The following is a 21,409-nucleotide window of genomic DNA, read 5'->3' as shown; positions in this document are numbered from 1 at the left end:
CAAGGTGATTAACGCCGGAGGAAGACGCCACGTATGTTTTAAGAGTTGCCTTTGCTAATAAAAAGACCATTCCTCCTCCTCGCGGTATCAGCTGAAATGGGGAAACTGATTAAATGAGCGATTACAGCTGCTGATTGCGCCGGGTGTAATCGATCACCCGTCTTCAGAATGACTCACAAGCAAATACGCTACACTGATCAATGATCCGGCTGTTCGACAAATCGATTGCGTGAGGCTACCCGCCATCCACACCGTACCGAACCCTGTATGTGTGTGTGTGTGTGTGTGTGTGTGTGTGTGTGTGTGTGTGTGTGTCTCGCTCCCACTGCCACAGTCAAACGTGTTTCGGTTCACGCTGGAACTATTTCTTGCTTCACCCGAGTGCACAAATCAATCAACACAGAATGAATGGGTCATAATTAATAATTGATCGGAAAGGGATCGACCTGCTTGTCTCAGTTCAACATTTTTATCAGATAAATAATTCTCCTGGTCTGTTGTCAGAGAAAGCAACTCACCTTACAACATAGCTTGAGGATCTTTGATATGTGATGGACTAAGTGAACAATTGGGTTTGTAGTGGCTAGGCAAGGCTGTCCCTCTCCCAGGCAAAGGTCCCCACACTCCATACCTGCTCATTAAGGACATCGAACGCACTTCATTGTAATTTAGAGGATAAAAGTATCCCCTAAATAAGACTTCATAGCTGGAATTTACTATCTCCAAGATTCACTTGTTTTTTATAATCTTGTTGCTGAGATTTTCTTACTCATTGAAATCTATTATGCATACGATATTGGTTAACAGGATCTGCATGCTTTATAGTTTCGAAATTACTCACGAAGATATTATAAATAAAAATAGACGTTTCACCGCAAATAAGGAGGCCTTATAACTTAAAGCTTCAGTACTTTTTTTTTGTAATTTATTTTTTATTGGTTTGTAGTGTCAAACATTTCCACATCATTCATCATATCTTCTGTGTGTGCTCACCATTATGACATGAATAGTATTAGAGTAGTATATAGTAATAGTATTGGAGAGTCCTTAAAGATTAAATCTGCAGTCTAGCTAATGGAGAGTCCTTAAAGCTTAAAGCGGAAATATTATACCGAAAGGTGTGAGTGTGATTAGCCTTTACAAACCGTTTTGAAAATATGCCTCTTCTGACATCACAAGTGGGCGTGTCCACCTAGGTGTATGACGGATAATGGCTAATCACTCACACCTGGTGGTATAATATGTCACATTTAAAGCAGCAGTGTAGCTAATGGAGGCTCCTTAAATCCTAAACCTGCGGTGGCCGCTGATGAAAGACTAGTCTGATCCTTTGCGGTATGGTCGACTCGGGTTAGGTATGACTCAGAGAGTAGTAAATGTTCAACGCGTGGTTTATTCTAATTTACCCAGGTAAACCTTTGGTCTGTCTTGGCTTTAGCGGAAATGGCAAAGTGGCCATGTTAGTAGTCTTTAACCTATCTAAAAAGTCATAACGCCTTATATGGTGTTGTCCATTATGTGGAGAAGAAACCATTCACAACCGTTGTTAGCTTGAAACATTTCATCAGAAGTAGCATAGACTAAAATAATTTAAATCACCGCCCGTACCCAGAGTGTGACCGCCGGCTCCAGGATGCAGCCTCATCAAGCTAGGCTCCCGCTATCCCCAGTCGGTTAATCCATTCGCCCTCCAGGGGTTAACTACAGAAGGGGGCGATGAGCCACACGACCCGTTGTATTGATCCCACACGGCTGGCCTGACAGAGCCTACACACGAGACACTCACCCTTTACCTGTCAAGGCTGGAGGCACAGTGGCCCACGTACGTGTGTGAGTGAGTGAGTGAGGTAGTCCATCTTCTTTAGTGTGTGTGTGTGTTTGGTTCATGTATTAGTTTATGAGCGTACATACTACGTCTGTGTAGCTTCTCACCATATAGGGTCATAACAAACAACCATGAAATAAGCGTGACTATGAATCACACACATGAAGTCATATTCTGATGTATTGAAATGCACTTCACCTTTGGTCCAATTAGAGGTGTAGGCTCGGATCCCGCCGCTGACAGGCCTATAGCTGCAGAGAGTGAGGCTGCGTTTAAGTTCCGTGTAAAATAAGTTAATAAGTAAGGCATGCTATGCCGTAAGCGCTAAACTTCTCGAAAAGCCTCATTTTGCGACGTGTTGTGGTCGTGATTTTGTTGACGACCGAGTCATGGATCGATTGAGTGATTGCCGGTCGATCGACTGATTGAGGATAGTTTAAAATGACTTGTCAATATTGCAAAAGAACAGCTTCCTCTCCCCACGTGTGATCCGTAAATCAAAATGTGATCAGGCTACTGGTTGTAGGCACCGTGTGAACCTCGCATGGCGCACTGAACCACAACACCTGTTCGTTAACAACACGACATTATAATCAGCAGCACACAAGGCATGTCGACCGTCACGACCATCAAGTTGATTGACGGATGCGTTTGTTCGCAGCTCCGCTAGTTAGCTGGGGGGGGGGGGGGGGGGGGGGGGGAGCGCGTAATCGCGCTCCTCTGACGCTCGGAATCGCAGCCTGTTTTAAACAAGTGTAAATAATTGTGAGTTCCGTTAAACGGAGCCCGTCTGGTGCGGAGGCGACGACCGGGAGGAACCCGAGAGAAAGTTGAAAAGGGATACGATGTAAACCGAGACGGTGAGAACACGGGTATCCCTCTCTCTCCCTCTCCCCTTCCCCTCCCCTCTCTCTCTCTCTCTCTCTCCCTCCTTCTCTCCCCCTCTCTCTCTCCTTCCCTCTATTTCATTCCCTCTCCCTCTCTCTTTCTCTCTCTCAGTCTCTCTCCCGCTTCTTCCCTCCGTCTCTCGCTCCTTCTCTCCCTCCCCCTCCCTCTCTCTCTCTCTCTCTCCTTCCCTATTTCGGGAAGGTAAGGCTGTCCTTCTAGAGGCGGCCACCTGATAGGGCGGTAAACACGCACTCAGCAGGGGACATGGAGACCCCCGCTCAGCTGTTGCTGATTAATCACCGGCGAGGATCCGCCTCGCGCGTCGTCATGCACCCTCCTCTTCCTCCCTCCTCACTACCAACCGCAGCCTCCGAGTCACCCCGCCCGGCCCAACCCCCCTCTCCCCAGTCACCAACCAACCAACCCGGGTCCCACCGGAGCACGAGAGACCCACCGGCACCCGCCTCACTACCTCTCTTCCCTCTGCCTCGAGAGGGAATCCCTCCCCGTAGCACCGGGCGTAGCTCCCGGTCATTCGGATCGTGAGCCCACAGCCCACCACACCACACCACACCACACCAACCTCCTATCTGTTATCGATCAGTCTACCTCCACTCCACAGGGCGCGGGAGTCCCTCTCCGTGTCAGGCCCTGCCCAGCGGGGGTCCACACTCCCGCTGGGCACACACACCGCCAGCTGGTGTGTCCCGGGTCCGTGGGTCCGAGCCCCCGTCCCAAAGCCCTCCTCCCCCAGAACCCAGGGCCCCGACTCCCCCGGCCCCGAGTCCCAGGCCCCCTGGGCCCTGCCAGGGGCCCTCCCTGTATCCCACGTGTTGTAAAACACCAATTATTTCACGTCACGCCCATTACGAGGCTCGTACGATGCGAACCCGTTTTGGACGGTTGATGTCCGAGCAACGTCTCCCGCCCCGGGCTCCGGGAGGGGGGGCTGCACTGCACGGGAAGCCCCCCCCCCCCGCTGACGGGCCAATAAAACAAACAAAACGGGCATTTAACCCGGTGTGTCATCGGCTGTTTCCATGACAAGATAGGGCCGTCACGTCACAGGCTGTGATGACCAGGTCCCGTGATAATAACAATCATACACTCATAATAATCTAACGCCATAATCCGAGCTGCACTGACGGACTTCCGCTGGCCTCGCGAGCCGAGGGCTGCTGATTGACTAATCACCGGCGGGCGGGCTAATTAATCCCCGGGATCGCCTACCCACACGTCACAGCCCTTCGTGCCCCCCCCCCCCCCCCACCGCCCCCCAGCCTACCTGGATCTGTATTCCGGACGGTTCACGCGCGCGTAGCACGAGACAGGCTCCGGCTTCCGGCTCCGTGCGCCCGTGCCTCTCCTCGCGAAGTATGCGTGGATTTGAATCCGTTATATAAAACCTCTTCTTCTTCTTCACGCGCGCGCCGCCTTCCTCCGCTTCCCGCCGCTACAGAAAAAAAAAATCCGCGAGCTCGAGACGATCCGTCCTCCTCGTGAAACGACGGCAGGTTCCGCGCGAGCCGGATCAATTCCAGCGTTTTGGCGATCAAAGCGGTGATAGGTGATCGCCTGTCGTCCTCCCCCCTCTCTCTCTCTCTCGCTCACTCTCTCTCTCTCTACTCTTCCTCCTCTCTCTCTCTCTCTCTCTCTCTCTCTCTCTCTCTCTCTCTCTCTCTCTCTCTATCTATCTCTCTCGCCTTAGCGCCCTCCTCTCCGATCTCCTCCTGTCCACGAGACCGTTCGGTGAGCCGTCGGTGACGAGAGCGAGCGGGTCGTTATTTTGGGCTCGCGCAGCCTTGAGATGAAACCTCACGGCTTTCCACCGCGAGCCGTGAATCAGCTGTCTTCCTCCTCCTCCTCCTCCTCCTCCTCCGTCTGCTCCTCCTCCTCCTCCTCCGTCTACTCCTCGTCCTCCTCCTCCTCCTACTCCTCCTCCTCCTCCTCCCTCGTCTCCTCCTCGTGTGCGATAGCGCAGGAGGAGGTCTATGGTTCCGGTCCCGGTATGCGGGCTCCCTTTGCGGTGGAGTCCGGCTGAACGTCTCGGGTCTCCCGCTGTGTGCCGCACAGCCAACCGCGGCGGTGCTCCCCTCTACGGCCGCATCCTCGGCCGTAAAAAAGACGCTATTATTCCTGATTTAGCCTCGCTTAATAAGAAGGGGTGCTCCCCGAGTCGATTCTGGTAGCTCTCCGTGTGTGTGTGTGTGTGTGTGTGTGTGTGCACGCGCGCGTGCGTTTACGCGTGTGTGTGTTTGTACGCGTGTGTGTGTGTGTTTACGTGTGCCTGTGAGTGTGTGTGTTACGGAGCGATGTGCACCGTCAGATGTACTCCGGTTAGCGGCGGTCATCCTCCGCGCTCGCTTTCCCCCCAAAAGTCAACGGAACAGTCGGCGCACGTGCTACGTCATCACACTATCAGCTGGGGGAGAAACCTGCACCGCTGGCCCCAAATACACCGCGTGCGCGCGCACACGCAGGCCTCCTGCCCGCGAGAACTCGAGTGAAGAGGGAGGAGGCGAGAGGGGACAAAATATTACTAATGGAAACTAATATTTCCAGCTGTTTCTTTCAGTTGGAAAGGGACAATTAGCGGTTTTTGAACTGCCATGTACCGCTGGTCACATGCAAACACACACAAACACACACAAAACATACACACACGCACAAAGACACAAACAAACCTATTCAATGAAACAGTTTACGGTACAAACACTTATATTCAAGTGCACACACACACTCCCTCACACACAAACACACACACACACACACACACACACACACACACACATAAAGACATACAAAAACACGCATAAAGACACACAAACCTTTTTAATGAAACAGTATATGGTACAAACACTTACATACAAGTGTATGTAAGACACACACACACACACACCCATAAACATGACATGGTCAGATACCAGTGATTGTCTCTGTTTATAAAACGGCCCCACTCAGGAATCTGTAACGTGTGATGGAATCTGTGACGTGTGATGCCGTTATACGAACCTCACCCCTCTGCAGACCCACTTCAAAGGCTCAAGAATACTGGAACAGCTACGGCTAACATTTATACTGTAGCAGAAGCTACAGCCGTAGCCCTAGCTACTGTTAACGTTCATACTGTAGCAGTGGCTAAAGCCGTAGCCCTAGTTACTGCTAACGTTTATACTGTAGCAGAAGCTAAAGCCCTTGCTACTGCTAAAGTGTCTACTGTAGCAGTAGCTTAATACTGCTAAAGAGTCTACGGTAGCAGTAGCTAAAGCAGTAGCCCTAGCGACTGCTACAGGGTCTGTATGAGCAGTAGCTGGCCGGTTAGCCCTTGATAATATCAGGGGATCGAACTGCTGTGGATATGAAGTGTGTCGAGTGGCTGCAGGAAGCCATGTGGGGGGAAAATGATCTTCATGAGGGCCTTGGTGGGGGTCTGAGACAACATGAGCCCTTCTTCTGAGGGCATGTCATGCACAACCAGGTTCTCATTTTACATTTACATTTTAGGGGATTTAGAAGACTTCGAGATTTCCACGTGGACCCCAACATGTGATCCAGGGACCGAGTTAGAAGACTCCAACCCTTCCCTACTATGAAGTCCCTGAGACAGCTTACAGCGAAGTCCGACGCATGACGTCGGGGATCAGGGGGCGCCTTGCTCAAGGGTCCCTGTACACAGGTCACGCTGAGGACATCGGAGTTCAAATCCTAGAACCTTACGACTGGGAGTCAAACCCTTCTCAACACTAGACCCTCCTGTCGTGTCCAATCTGGGGTTGTTTGCTGAAGGGCACCTTATCTTGTGCACACAGTCTTAACACTGAGGGCCCCAGGGGGAACTGAACCTGCACACACACACCTCTCCAACGCACGACAATGTGAGGCCATTGGGTGTGTTAGTGTTGACAAAATGGCCGCCGGCCCTTAATGCCCTCGCCCTGCCCCAGCTTCACTGTCTCCATGCCAACAGGTTGTTAACGTACAGCGTTGCATGGTGGTCGGTGCGGCCCCTCTCTCGCAAACCCCCCCATGGCTACCTGCAGTCGACGCTGTGCGTCTATACAATGGAATTCAATTCTCTCTCTCTCTCTCTCTATCAAAGTCACCCGAGCATCCAGCGATGATGAATCGATGATAGTTTCTAATCAACATCTCGATTCTCGCTGCTAAGGCTCCACAGTATACAAAGAGTGAGCTATATAAACTAGCGCCACCATAGAAAAGGTGAGCTATGTAAGCTAGCTCCACTATGGAGTGTTAACTATATAAATTAGCTCCACTATGAAGTGTTAGCTATATAAACTAGCTGTATGCGCTGGAGATCGGCGCTAGCTGCCATAGCTCCACTATGGTGAGTGTTTGCTGTAGGAGCTAGCTGTACCCAGGCGTGTGGCTGGGAATTGGATGGGGTTTATAATGAATTCAGAACCCAAGTAAAGAAACTTCCCTTGAATCTAATCTGCTACCTGCCAAAGTCCACACCCCGGTTTCCAGCCGGCGTGTGAGCAACGGGAAGGAGGGTGTGTGTTAGTGTGTGTGAGTGTGGGGTACCTGGATGTGTTCCACGATTTGCATTCCGTATGCGTGCGTGTGTCTGAGTGTGTCTGTTGTGTTCCATTAGTGTGTGTGATGCATTCCATGAGTGTGTGTTATGTTGCATTTAAAGTGTTTAATTTAAATGTTGCACGCCATTAGTGAGTGTGTGTTTGAACGAGTGGAGGAGAGGTGTGTGTGTGAGCGGTAGAAATACACTGTGTTTGTGTGTGGGGGGGGGGAGTGTTGTGTGTGTATGTGTGTGTGTGAGCGGGGGGATATGTGTGTGTGTGTGTGTATGTGAGGGGGGTGGAGATGTGTGTGTGTGTATGTGTGTGTGTGTGTGAGTGAGTGAGCAGGAGGGAGATGTCTGTGTGTGCGGGGGAGATATGTGTGTGTGTGTGTGTGTGTGTGTGTGCCGAGTCTGCATTTTGCAGCTCGTATCTTCTCTGCCCTCCCTGCCTGCTCCTGAGGCACATCCACGTGCACGAGAGTTCCCACGTGCACGAGTTCCACCGTGCACGAGAGTTCCCACGTGCACGAGAGTTCCCACATGCACGAGAGTTCCCACGTGCACGAGAGTTCCCAGGTTCTCTAAGGTTAAAAATTGCAATCTAAGATTTCTAAAATTGTAAATGGCTGCAACTACTACATACATACACACGCAAACTCCCCCGCCATCACGCACACGCACACACACACACAGTGACCCTATCACACACACAGACATGCGTACACACTCGCACTATCACCAGACTGACCCGCCCTCACAAACAGAGGCTGCTGACAGACACACTGGGGGTCAGAGTGTCCAGGAGGTGGAGCCTTAATGCAGGTTGGTCATACGGTCACAGTGATGAATGGGGGGGGAGAGAGAGAGAGAGAGAGAGAGAGAGAGAGAGAGAGACACACACAGACAGAGAAAGAGAGAGAGAGAGACAGAGACAGAGACAGAGACAGAGACAGAGAGAGAGAGAGAGAGAGAGACGCACACACACAGAGAGACACAGAGACAGACAGAGAAAGAGAGAGAGAGACAGAGACAGAGGGAGAGACAGAGACAGACAGAGACAGACAGAGAGAGAGACAGATTGAGAGAGAGAGAGAGAGAGACACACACAGAGACACAGACAAGAGAAAGAGAGAGAGACACACACAGAGACACAGACAGAGAGAGACAGAGAGAGACACACACAGACAGAGAGGGAGAGAGAGAGACACACAGATACACAGAGAGAGAGACTATCTCCAACTGAAAAAAAGAAAAACAACGACAACAAGGAGTTTTTATGCGCAGAATTAGATAGAAGCAACGTCCGAAACACGTAATGGAAACGCCTATCCCTCCCTCGGGAGTCCCTGCCCCCCTCTCTCCCCCCTGCCCCCTCTCTCCCCCCTGTGCCCCCTCTCGTCCCCGGGTGTCCTCCTTCTAGGAGGGGATGCTGAGGTGGGTCTCTGGGCGGACGGGGGCAGCCAGCGCTGACCTGCTGACGCCACGCTGCCACTCTTTAAATAACACCAGCGTGGGGAGAGCCTCATGTTACACACACACGGACGACTACAGGCTCGGCTCGCACACACACACACACACACACACACACACACACACACACACACATTCATTCATACACCTACATTAGACCACACACACACACATTCTCTCTCTAGAACACACACACACACACACTAGACCACACACACACTAGACCACACACATACAGTAGACAACACACACACACACACTAGACCACAAACGTACACATTCTCTCTAGAACACACACATATACACACACATACTACGTTCAGCATAGATACACACACACACTAGAAAAAACACATACATACGTATTCTCTCTCTAGAACACACACACACACACACACACACACACACACACACACACACACTATACGTCCAGCATACATGCCCACACACTCTCTGTCTAGCTCTTGAACACACATTGACACGTACCCTCAAACACACACACACACACATACACACACCAATGTCCAGCAAACACATTCACAAACTCTGCTGTTATGTAGTATTGGCTTGACACTGAATATCCACAACACACACACACACACACACACACACACACACACACACTAGCTCCTCCACAGAGAGACAGGAGGAGAGAGGGAGAGAGAGAAAAGGAGAGGAAGATGCAGACGACAAAAGAAAAGAGAGGAGGACCAAGGATCCTGTGTCCAGGCATCCAGTGGCTCCCTGATCCAGGACGCGTTTTCCAGAGAACCCAGGGGGGGGGGGGGGGGGGGGGGGGGGGGTTGGTTCGGTTACATCACAGGCAGTGGAAAAAACGACCAAAACATTAAATAAACCAGTGCAGTCGGTGACTGTGGAACACAACAGCATGGACGAAGCACAAGGCCTGTCCCTCGCCCAGCTGCCTTTAGCTTCATCACCGTGGTAACCACACTGACGAGGATGACAGGATGAGAGGAAGGTGACAAGGAGGAAGAGGGATGAGAGGAAGATGAGGTGGAGGAAGAGGAGGAAGAGGGATGAGAGAAAGATGAGGAAGAGGTAGGAGAGGAAGAGGACGAGGAGGAAGAGGATGCAGAGGGACGAGAGGAAGGTGACGAGGAAGAGGTGGAGAGAGAGAGAGGCGTGTTCTCCGCGGCTGTGCAGCCTAACGAGTGCCGGGGTCGTCGGAGGTCGACCTGAGCTGACTCCTGGATGTGTTCCGCTCAGATCCCAGCGAGCTGATTGGTTCGTTACGTGTGAGTTTACCGCTCCCTGATTAGTTGTTCCACTTATAGAACTGCTTTGTAAATATTGAATTGGAATGCTGCTCTTCTTAGCCGGGTCTGATTAAAATTTCATGCCGTTTTCATGCTTTTCACGAATGAAAAATTAACCTGCACTTGTGTAATGATGGGGTAGGGGTGTGTGTGATGTTAGGGGTGTGCGTGCGATGAGTGTGTGTGCGTGTGTGTTTACATTTACATTTAGGGCATTTTTGATGTGTATCTCACTTCACAGTGAATTCAGAGATCTTATGATGCATTTTGATTGACACATCAATATACAAACCCAACAGGCAGTAAACCTTGTAATAATATTAACATATTCTAATAATAATCCTAATCAATGGTAACCGTGTGACAGGCTGCGTTGGTTTGATGAGGTCTCTCTCCCTCGATTCCCCACAGGGCAGAGATCTGATTTGGATCGAGATCCTCTCGTCATGTCTGACACTAAACTTCTAACCTTCAGAGAGCACCAGAGGAGACTGTCTTCCTCAGTTGCAGGCGGGGTCTAAATGGCGTGGCGCTCGCGTGCGTCACGCCGACAGGTCGCATGGAGCACTGAGACGTTCAGGTCGTCAGGATGGGGGAGCCCCTAGTGGCCAGCCGCGGAATTACATGGTATTATTACTATGGTATTATTTACTCCAGCAATACAGTCAATATAGCGTTATTTAACACAGAGCCATGGATTCCGAAACTGATTATGTTTAAGCGATGTAAGAACATATTCACACACACACACACAGCTGCGAATTGGTGATGGTTATTTCTGTATTCTTCACAATATACACACACAGCAAACCAAGAAAGAATCTTCCACAGTAAGAAAAATTGTGATTCACAACTAGAAATTCACCTCTCATTCAGAATAATAGTATAATAATCGTAATCAATAAATTAAAAACAATGCTGCTAAAATTGAGTATTGATGGGAGTAGCAAGTGTAAACGTTACCCTTTGTTACACCTGAAACAGGTGTTACAACAGGTAATGTCATATAGAGAAAAACGGACATGACCCAGACTGGTTCAGCTATTGATCGCCCCGATGCGGACCGATTGGTAGGGTTGATGAGCTTACAGTTAAACCATGTGCATCGGATTAATCGAATTAACCTTCTTGCTGTGCTGAACCTGTCAACATAGCCCGAACACTTTCTGCGCGTGAGTAGGTAAACCAACACTTCAAAGCGCACTTGCACATTAGCACGCTAGCAAGGCATGTCAATGCGCTTGCAAGGAATGCAATTACCCTACGACGCACACGAGCGTGCTTTAGCATTAGCATGTTGAGATGCTAACACCGAGCGCAGCATCATCGCCCACATCCTCAACTTGTGACAAGTCCAAACAAAGCCAAGGGAAGTTCTGATTCTGAACGAAGCGCCGGTCTCCCCCCCCCCCCCTCAGAGTCCACTGGGATTGGATGGACCCCCGCTTTAGAGTCCACTGGGATTGGATGGACCCCCGCTTTAGAGTCCACTGGGATTGGATGGACCTCCCCCCCAGAGTCCACTGGGATTGGATGGACCCCCCCCTCAGAGTCCACTGGGATGGGGTAGGATTGGAGGAGCCAGACTGGATGATGACAAGGGGTCCGCACCGGTTCCCGACCGAGCTTTGGGGTCCGGGTCCGGGGGTCCCCTGCCCCCCACCCCCCCTCAGGCCTCGGGGCTCTGGCGGGAGCGCTGCTGCTCCTGGTATTCCTTGGAGTCTTCCCAGGGCCGCGGGCCCCGGATGTTCCTCCACTCGTCCAGCTTCACCTCCTGCAGCTTCTGCACAGGCAGGCACACACACACACACACACACACACACACACACACACACACACACAATAAGAGACAGGAATAACTTTATTGATACAACCGCAGCGTTCACAAATCACAGTCAAGAACCTAGTTCCCATGGGGAGACTTGTGATGACCGCTTTGCCCAGCACTAAATTTAGAGTAAGGACATTCGGACGCATGGTGTGACGGAGCGATAGGGGTTAGGGGTTAGGGGTTAGAGGGCATCGTAGTCACGGACGGACTTTGGGGTTGGAACTCCGGAACCTTTCGGCTGGGGGTCAAACATCCCGACCACCCAACACAAAACTAAAATGGAAGCATCAACATGACGCAAACGGAATAACAACCGATGGCTACCATAGATATGTCTAAGTGAATGAAACCCCAAGCCTGATCACCAGCCCTCTATAACTGGTCAACGGGCTGCATGTATACATCACTTTCCTAACCAGTGGCCACTCGATGCGCTTCACAACATCGCCTGACATTCACGCATGCACACACACCGACGGTGGTGTCAACCAGCTCGTCAGGGGGAAGTCAGGGTGAGGCGCCGTGCTCAGGGACATCTCGACACTCAGCTAGGAGGAGCCGGGGATCGAACCAGCCACCGTCTGGCTACCAGCCGACCCGCTCTACCTCCTGAGCCCCATGCCGCCCCCCCCCCCCACAGAGATGTGTGGCTCCAGCTGTGAGCGCTCTGGTGGGGAAAACGGTACGCTTTGGCTGCGTGCTCCTCGGAGGACACAGCAGCAGATGGTTCCGTTTCTCACTACAGTCTGGTCCAGTAAGAGAGCCATCACCAGGACCACCCACACACACACACACACACACACGCCCGTGGATCCACAGGGAGGGGCTACTGTAGACACTGCCTAACACCCCGTCTAACCCAGGACTCAACCCAACACAAATGCTATGCAAGCAAGGACTAAACCAAACACAAATACTATCTAACCCAGGATCCTACCTTTGCCTGGAGACAAGGAGCTTCCATAAACGCTATCTAACATACTATCTAACCCAGGACTCAAACTTACTTTCCGCCATGATCTAAGTAAATCCAACACCAATACAATACAACCCACCATCCAACCCTGGATTAATCCCCACACTGTCTATCACTAGCCCAACAAAAGTACTAGACAACAGAGTCCCAAATGAACATCCACCCCCGATCACCCTCATCATATCCACTTCCTGGTCGTTTGCACGCACTCGCGCACACACACACACACACACACACACACACACACACACACACACACACACACACACACACACACGATGGGTGGACTGTCTATCCCCTCACCTGGTACTCCTCTTGCAGCAACCCTGCCTGCCGCTCCGTGTTCACGTGGGCCTCGAGGGAGGGGTCCATCTGGGGGGGGGGGGGGGGGGGGGGGGGGGAGAGGCTGGTTAGAGGAGGCGGAGTACATATTCTGATATTCTCCTCTTATTCACATTCCCTTATTTTAAAACTTGAGCAATGATTTGTTTCTGTGAATGTATATAAGAAATGGTGACATGAATGCTATGAAGATAACGACATATTTCTGTTTCACACACACACACACACACACACACACACACACACACACACACACACACACGTGAAATCATTCAATGTCATCATCGTCCACGTCGGGAGAAGATGCGAGCGAGAGGGACGTCAGATGGAATTAACGGGAGCGGCAGCCCATGTTCTGAATCGACAACTCGTTATGACGGGTATAATTCACGGGCGTGTCTCCGCGGAGGGGGGGGGGGGGGGGGAACTGAAGAGGCCCGCAGCACTGTTGATCTCCGCGCACTTTAAATACGACCGTATTTCTACATGCCCATATATGGCTGGAGGCTACAGAAGCCTGAGGTGTTCAGAGCCACAGCTCCCAGCCGTGCGGATGGTATCAGTGGGCGTGGTCCAAAGGTTCTGGGTTCCAACCCCAAAGTCCTCTATCTGGAGGTATCCTTGAGCGACACGCCCCAGTAGGCACTACCTGCTGCTCCATGACGCACGGCTGAAAAACAACTCACTGTAAGTCGCTTTGGATAACAGCGAGTGGGAGAGACAGGTTGTGTGTGTGTGTGTGTGTGTGTGTGTGTGTGTGTGTGTGTGTGTGTGTGTGTGTGTGTGTGTGTGTGTGTGTGTGTGTGTGTGTGTGTGTGTGTGTGTGTGTGTGTCTTTTCTCCAATGTGCGGGCCCATCTGGTGTCGACCCAGATGACTCTTGTTGTCGTTTGTCAAGCTAACCTCGCTACGCTAACAGCTACGTCTCCGTCCCGCGGCGGCGGCACGCGGCTAGCTGGCTGGTAACAGCTCCTCCTGAAGGCCGGCTCCTTTGACCCCCAGGGAGTTATTAGCTTCCTGCGTCGCGACTCGCTGACCCACACAGAGGTCAGCCAATCCTGAGACTGTTGGGGAAATAGTGTTTCCTTACAAGTCGTTAATCAGACATATTTATCTAAAGTGTCTAACGAGGAATACTGTAAGAAACATGTCGTTAAGGAGCAGGTAGGGGCTGGGGGACTGCCTGCCGGTCGACTGAGGGCGTTACCGTTTGAATCCAGACTTTTTGCCTGGGAATCAAACCCGCCACGGACTATCCTGCCACCAATATTCACGCATATTGTGTCGTTTTAAATGTTATGTAATTTAACATTTTTAAAAAGCGTCATTAAACGACATGTATTTACAACAGTGTTTGTAGCAGTGGGAGGGAAATGGTCTTTTTAACTTCCGCAATGGCGGTTCTACACGGGGGCCCGTGCCCCTGTAGACGTGTCCCTGGCCCCCCCTGTGCTGACCAAATAAAAACAATTATGATTTTACGGAACTAACGCGACGCAACGTTCTACACGGGTCAATTAGAGGGGCGCACCCAGACAGAGAGGTGCTGCTGCTCGGTGAACGAGAGCTCAGCGACTACTCTTGGAGAAAGGAGCCACGATTTCCCGAAGGTGGGAGTCGAAGGCAAGCAAAACAATTTCATTTTGTCAGTGACTTATTGTTCTTGCACATAACCGTGTTACTGTAGTTCCTCACACTGATGATGAAATTAAGTTTGCAAATGTCTAGTCTCGATATATATTGAGAAACTTAACAATATCTTAGCAAACTCATCAAAGCAGAAGCGAGCATCCAAATGTCAGTATCCTTGGTAGGTCTAGGCTACACAATGTTGTGATGTTAACCACGCATTTTCATCTGTTTTGGCTGCTGCATTGGGGTAACAAATACATTTGAGTAAAGAGTCGTAGGCTATCTGCCCGTGTTAAGTAGGGAGGGATGGTTATGCAACGAAATGTGATGCATAGCCCTACGTTTTTTTTCTTCTAGTATCAGCTATCATGAAATGAGGAAAGAACAGTAGAACAGGGAAGAACACGGTTCTTCTCAGTTCTACTGTTTTTTTTTTTCTAAAAAGGGAAGAACACAGTTTCTCCACACTGAAACGGATAAACAATAAATAGGAAACGGCACATTGTTGTAACCTGGAGTTTTTTTTCACACCGACACACTGTATATGTCCCCTGTACTGTATTTTTTATTTTTCATTTTTAATGGCCCTACTCTTGCAAGCTTGTACCAAACAAATGTTTATATGATTTTGATGATTTAGGGCATAAGCTCCATCAATTTAAGATAGTTTGACAGAAAAATACAGACTGGTGAAGTTATAAACTCTTGTATAAATTAAATGTTTGATGATTTTAAAGTAAAATAAAGTTTATAAATATAATCTTTAAACATAATTTTTTGTGCCCCTCTGGTTAAACACTGGCCCCTCCTTGCCCCCCTAGTAAAATTTGCCTAGAACCGCCACTGGTCTTCATTATTGCATCACCGTCACCCAGGCTTCCAGAACCATCTTGTCCTTTTTAGTCACGCCTTGAATGTGCTGGTCCGTTTGAAGGCGCTAGGGGGCAGAGTTTCCCCGCTTGAAGATGTCAAACCCGGCGGTGCCAAGGTTACGATGTTTTTATTTACCGTGTCGTCTCGACAGGACCTCTGCTTTGATACTAAGCTCTGCTTATTCTAAACCACTCGTTCTTGTACGTTAAGGTATCGAGATTGTTGGTCACAGTTGCGTGACCTCAATGTAAACTATTACATGTGGTTAAAAAGGGCAGAATAAAGAATTAGAATGCGGAGACCGACCTTTCTCTTGATCTTCTGCACGTCGTAGCGGATCTGAGTGAACTCCCGCAGCCCGAAGGAGCCTCCGACGATCAGCAGCTGGGAGAAGTGTGGACATAAATATATGGATATAATATACAATATATAAATATTAAACATATGCTCTATTTTATCACAGGCTTTAGCTATAATAAAAAGTGTGTGTGTGTGTGTGGGTGTGTGTGTGTGTGTGTGTGTGTGTGTGTGTGTGTGTGTGTGTGTGTAGTTTGCAAACATCACTTCATAGTGAATTGATAGATCTTATGCCTTTGGTCGACCCAGGCTATAACAGCTCGTTTATAGTCAACAGAATCCAACCTGACATCACCATACCCCACGTTTAAATGTTAAATAAAGTTTAAATCATAAATAAAGGAATATAAAGTTAAATGTAAGAATATAAAGTTAAATAAATCAGCCAGTAAAGGAGCTCACTGAGTGACAGGAGTTCACCTTTCTGCAGGACAGAATACTTACCATCATCGGGACGCCATATCGCACCGTCTTGTTCTTCTGGAGCGCCTTCCAACTAAACATGTCTTCTGAGGACGATAACCATGTGGTAGAATAGGTTTAATAATGACTATAACTAATTATCTGCATCCCCAACACTCAAGGGGGAAGCAGTGAAACCAACCGGATGGAGGGTCGTCGTAATTGAGTCCGCAGTATAAAGCGTCCCTGACTTTCCGCTTGTTTGGTTCCGCTTCGTTTTTGGGCTGTTCATTATTTTTGTGCAGTCAACAAAACACAGCAATTACCTATTTGATTATATATATGACTATTATAATATATTAGTCCCTCCCAAGCTCAGTTGTCTCGAACGTTATTCCTAGATTTGGTGAGCATTAGCTCTTAATATGATCCTCAAACCATCAAAACAAAATGTGTAGAGCAGCACAAAGACCTAATATTTGTTTATCAGCTACAATTAAATAATCTCAATATATACATCAGGAGGATTGTACTATTCTAAATGCAAGGTTTATGTGTAGGACTTTCAAATTGGCCACATGGACCGCACATCTATTAATTCAGTTATATATTATGTTAATGATCGTCAATAGAATATATCCTTTGTACAGCTATCAGTTTGCAGCAATAATAAATGTTATATATTCCTTTGTCTATAAATAACTCTCTCTTGTATTATATGTAATTTATTTTGCTATTTTACCTGTAGTCCTTATTTGTGCACTCCCAGCGACAACATGAAGAGAAAACCGTCACTTATTTTTATTTCATTACTTTATTACAATTTCCATCTCCATTATTTTCAATCAGGTGAAGAAAAATACCTTTTTTTGTTCTGTATAATAAAATATGTCAACTTTATTCTTTTTTTTTTGTTGAAGAAAAACAATGACAAGAAACAAGTAAATAAAAACAGCAACAAACATTTCCCTCTCTCTCCCTCTCTCTCTCTCTCTCTCTCTCTCTCTCTATCTCTCTCTCTCTCCCTCTCTCTCTCTCTCCCTCTCCCTAGCTCTCTCTCCCTAGCTCTCTCTCCCTCCTTCCTCTCTCTGGTGAAAAGCACTAAACAACAGACTCAGAGCGTGAGGGAGGAGTGTGAGGAGGTGGGGGCGTCAGAGAGGGAGGGAGGGAGGAGGAGGAAGAGGGAGGAGGAAGAGGGAGGAGGACACAGGCCATGAAGGGATATGACAACAAGATAAGGCCAAAGGTGTACAAAACAAGCTTGGAGGGGGGGGGGGGGGGGGGGGGAGGATAGGAGAAGGGGGAGAGGAAGAGGAGAAGGGGGGGGGGGGGGGTGGTGCGATGCAATGCTGTGATTGGACACGCGGCGAGCGGGACAGTCGAAGGGGGGCGGAGGAGGGAGGATGTCGATGATGACGATGATGATGATGGCGGCGACGACGACGGCGGCGGCGTGCGACGACGAAGACCCTGCGTCCCGGACGCGTGTCCCCCCCCCTGGGCCCCTCAGAGGTCGCTCTCGCCGTACAGCGCGGTGGAGAAGGACATGTAGTCCAGGGCCCCGGGGGCCCCGTCGGGCCCCGTGTACGGGGCCATGCGGGCGATGCAGTACTCGGCCTGGTCCGGGGGCAGCTCCCGCCGCAGCTCGTCCGCCAGGATGTAGCTCTGAGGGGGGAGGACAGGTTAGGGAGGAAGTACCCTCTATTGTACTATAACCTTACACAGGTCAGTATAGAGTATTAGTACAGTAGAGACTCTCTATCGTACTATAACCTTACACAGGTCAGTATAGAGTATTGGTACAGTAGAGACTCTCTATTGTACTTTAACCTTACACAGGTCAGTATAGAGTATTAGTACAGTAGAGACTATCGTACTATAACCTTACACAGGTCAGTATAGAGTATTAGTACAGTAGAGACTCTATTGTACTTTAACCTTACACAGGTCAGTATAGAGTATTAGTACAGTAGAGACTCTCTATTGTACTTTAACCTTACACAGGTCAGTATAGAGTATTAGTACAGTAGAGACTCTCTATTGTACTATAACCTTACACAGGTCAGTATAGAGTATTAGTACAGTAGAGACTCTCTATTGTACTGTAACCTTACACAGGTCAGTATAGAGTATTAGTACAGTAGAGACTCTCTATTGTACTATAACCTTACACAGGTCAGTATAGAGTATTAGTACAGTAGAGACTCTCTATTGTACTTTAACCTTACACAGGTCAGTATAGAGTATTAGTACAGTAGAGACTCTCCATTGTACTATAACCTTACACAGGTCAGTATAGAGTATTAGTACAGTAGAGACTCTCTATTGTACTATAACCTTACACAGGTCAGTATAGAGTATTAGTACAGTAGAGACTCTCTATTGTACTATAACCTTACACAGGTCAGTATAGAGTATTAGTACAGTAGAGACTCTATTGTACTACAACCTTACACAGGTCAGTATAGAGTATTAGTACAGTAGAGACTCTCTATTGTACTACAACCTTACACAGGTCAGTATAGAGTATTAGTACAGTAGAGACTCTATTGTACTATAACCTTACACAGGTCAGTATAGAGTATTAGTACAGTAGAGACTCTCTATTGTACTATAACCTTACACAGTTCATTATAGAGTATTAGTACAGTAGAGACTCTCTATTGTACTATAACCTGATACAGTTCATTATAGAGTATTAGTACAGTAGAGACTCTCTATTGTACTATAACCTTACACAGGTCAGTATTGATTAGTAGTACAGGATATAGCAGTAGTACAGTAGTGACCACTAGAGTAGTCTTAGTCAAAAACTACTATATAACGCTACATTATGAAGTTTAGTATGTGGTACTAGTGCAGTATTCAGTAGGGTACATTTTTTACTCTAATGTAATACCGCCTTATGCAGTATAACATTTATTATAGAGCATATAGTAGCACATTATAGAGCAGTAGTATACCCAAAGAAGGAGTACAGTGAAGTACTACAAAAAATCCAAAAGTTGAAACTGATGGAAATGAAACTCTGAGGCGGTTCTCATTTCTGATTGGATGCAATTTGGCGCCAAGAAAAGCTGCAGCCAATTAAGAATCAGAAAACAAACCATCCCCATGTTTAGCCAATCAGAGAACAAAACAAACCCTGGTTTAGCCAGTCAGAGAACAGAACGACACCCACTCGGCGCCAATCAGAAACGGCTAACTAGCGTGTTTATAAGACAGCCGCCCTCCGGCCTCCAGGGGGTGCCATCTCCCCAGCAGACGGCGCCACGCCCCCTGTCTGCACAGCCCCGCCCAGCAAGCGCTGTGATTGGCTACCTTGTCCCCGGCCAGGACCTTGAAGGAGGCCATGACCTGGTCGGCTGTGTCCGTGTCGGCCGTCTCGCGGGACATGAAGTCGATGAAGGCCTGGAAGGTGACAACGCCCATCCTGTTGGGGTCCACGATGCTCATGATGCGCGAGAACTCCGCCTCTCCCTGCCGGAGAGAGAGAGGGGGGGGGGGGGGTCGCCATGGAGATGAGGACGCCGTGGAGATAAGGTCTCATTGTTCCTGCCCATATTGTAAAGCACCCTTGAGTTTGAAAGGTGCTATATAAATGGAATTTGTTATTATTATTATTATTATTATTATTATTATTATTATTATTATTATTATCATTATTAGCAAGGTAACGTTTTTTGTGATTTCTCCATTCTTTGTGGTTATAGTCAACACAATGCGATAACATAATATCAACATCACCGATGTATTAATTAATATCATAGATATGACTAATGTTTTGCTCCTAAAAGCTTTTTGTGATCTCTTGTATTTTAAAAACATCAAAACGTCAAAACATTCAATGTCTTTTACTACTATTTGATCAAATATCTTATAATACTATTACCTGCTATACTGTTATACTATTACCTGTTCATGACAGTATAGCACATACACATCCTCCTCCTTCCTGAGCAGACGTGTTTGTGTGTCTGAGAGTGTTTGTGTTTGTGTGTGTGTGGGTGTGATGTGTCTCCGTCTGTATGATGTGTGTTTGTCTGATGTGTGTGTGTGAGTGTGTGTGTGTGATGTGTCTCCAACTGTGACTGTGTCAGTGTGTGGTGAGAGTGAGAGAGAGGCGGTACTGATGCTGTTTACCAGGCTGTAACCCATGGAGATGAGGCAGGTTTTGTAGTCCTCAGCATCCATCATCCCTGTTCTCTTCTACAAGGTCACCCCAAGGTCAAGAGACCAACCAGGGGTGGAGGAAGGAAGAGAGGGAGACGAAGGGAGAGACATGCAGGAGAGAGAGAGAGAGAGCAAGAAGGAGAAGTAGTGAAAGAAGGAAAAAGAGATAGAGAGATGGGAATATATGGAACAAGAGGGAGGGAGGGAGGGAAATAGGCAGGGACGGGGAGAGAGGGAGGGCGAGATGGAGAGAGAGAGACGAAGACATGGAGAACGATAGAGATGAAGAGAGGAGAGAGATGGAGAGAGAAAAAAAGAGCGAAATAAGAGTGACAGATGGAGAGAGAGGGAGGGGGAGAGATGTAGAAAGACATAGAGAATGATAGAGATGAAGAGAGGAGAGAGATGGAGAGAGACGAAGAGAGGGAAGGAGAGAGAGATGAGAGTGACAAAAATGGAGAGAGAAAGAGTGGGGGGGGGGGGCAGAATACCAAAAGTAGGAAACCACATTTTTCAAAGACCAAGGACGACAGAGCACGGATTCGAGCACGACCCAAAGAATCGGATTTGGAAGAGAAGAAGAGAAAGAAAACAAAGAGGTCGAGGTGTGAAGGATAAGGAGGAAGTGGAGACCAGGGGCCGGGGAGAGGGGGGGGGGGGGGGTAGAACAGAAGAGAAAACAGGGCATGTTAAACCTCGGGGCCCTCAGGGGCCGGGCGGGGCCGGGTACCTGTGAATCGTTGGCGATATCGAAGCCCAGGCTGATCAGGCAGGCCTTGAACTCTTCGGCCCCCAGCGTGCCTGAGTGGTCCTGGGGT

General features: G+C 48.7%; 2 protein-coding genes across 4 annotated transcripts in view; both read right to left on the bottom strand.

The window, feature by feature from the left end:
* Window positions 1–10,783: 10,783 nt before the first annotated feature.
* Window positions 10,784–16,623, bottom strand: cox16 (cytochrome c oxidase assembly factor COX16). Its single transcript, XM_079752959.1, has 4 exons — window positions 16,461–16,623; window positions 15,966–16,043; window positions 13,117–13,185; window positions 10,784–11,789 (listed from the first exon to the last, which is right to left on the bottom strand). The coding sequence occupies exons 1-4, from the start codon at window positions 16,518–16,520 to the stop codon at window positions 11,676–11,678; spliced, it is 321 nt and encodes a 106-aa protein (XP_079609085.1). The 5' UTR covers window positions 16,521–16,623; the 3' UTR covers window positions 10,784–11,675.
* Window positions 16,624–17,213: 590 nt separating this feature from the next.
* actn1 (actinin, alpha 1) overlaps window positions 17,214–21,409 on the bottom strand; it is a 54,123-nt gene continuing 49,927 nt past the window's right edge. Inside the window, exons 19-22 of one of the 3 annotated variants that reach the window (XM_079752168.1) lie at window positions 21,322–21,402; window positions 20,562–20,627; window positions 19,740–19,898; window positions 17,214–18,083 (exon numbers count right to left, since the gene is read on the bottom strand). In XM_079752168.1, the coding sequence (XP_079608294.1) occupies window positions 17,925–18,083; window positions 19,740–19,898; window positions 20,562–20,627; window positions 21,322–21,402 (465 nt within the window). In that variant the 3' untranslated portion in view covers window positions 17,214–17,924. The remainder of the gene's footprint in view (window positions 18,084–19,739; window positions 19,899–20,561; window positions 20,628–21,321; window positions 21,403–21,409) is intronic. The other 2 variants (XM_079752167.1, XM_079752166.1) reach the window with 2 other exon arrangements.

This window comes from Pollachius pollachius, assembly GCF_949987615.1.
Source record: "Pollachius pollachius genome assembly, chromosome: 15".
Classification (NCBI taxonomy): Eukaryota; Metazoa; Chordata; class Actinopteri; order Gadiformes; family Gadidae; genus Pollachius; species Pollachius pollachius.
Note: the sequence above shows the minus strand (reverse complement) of the source record. Positions and strands in the feature narration are given on the sequence as shown.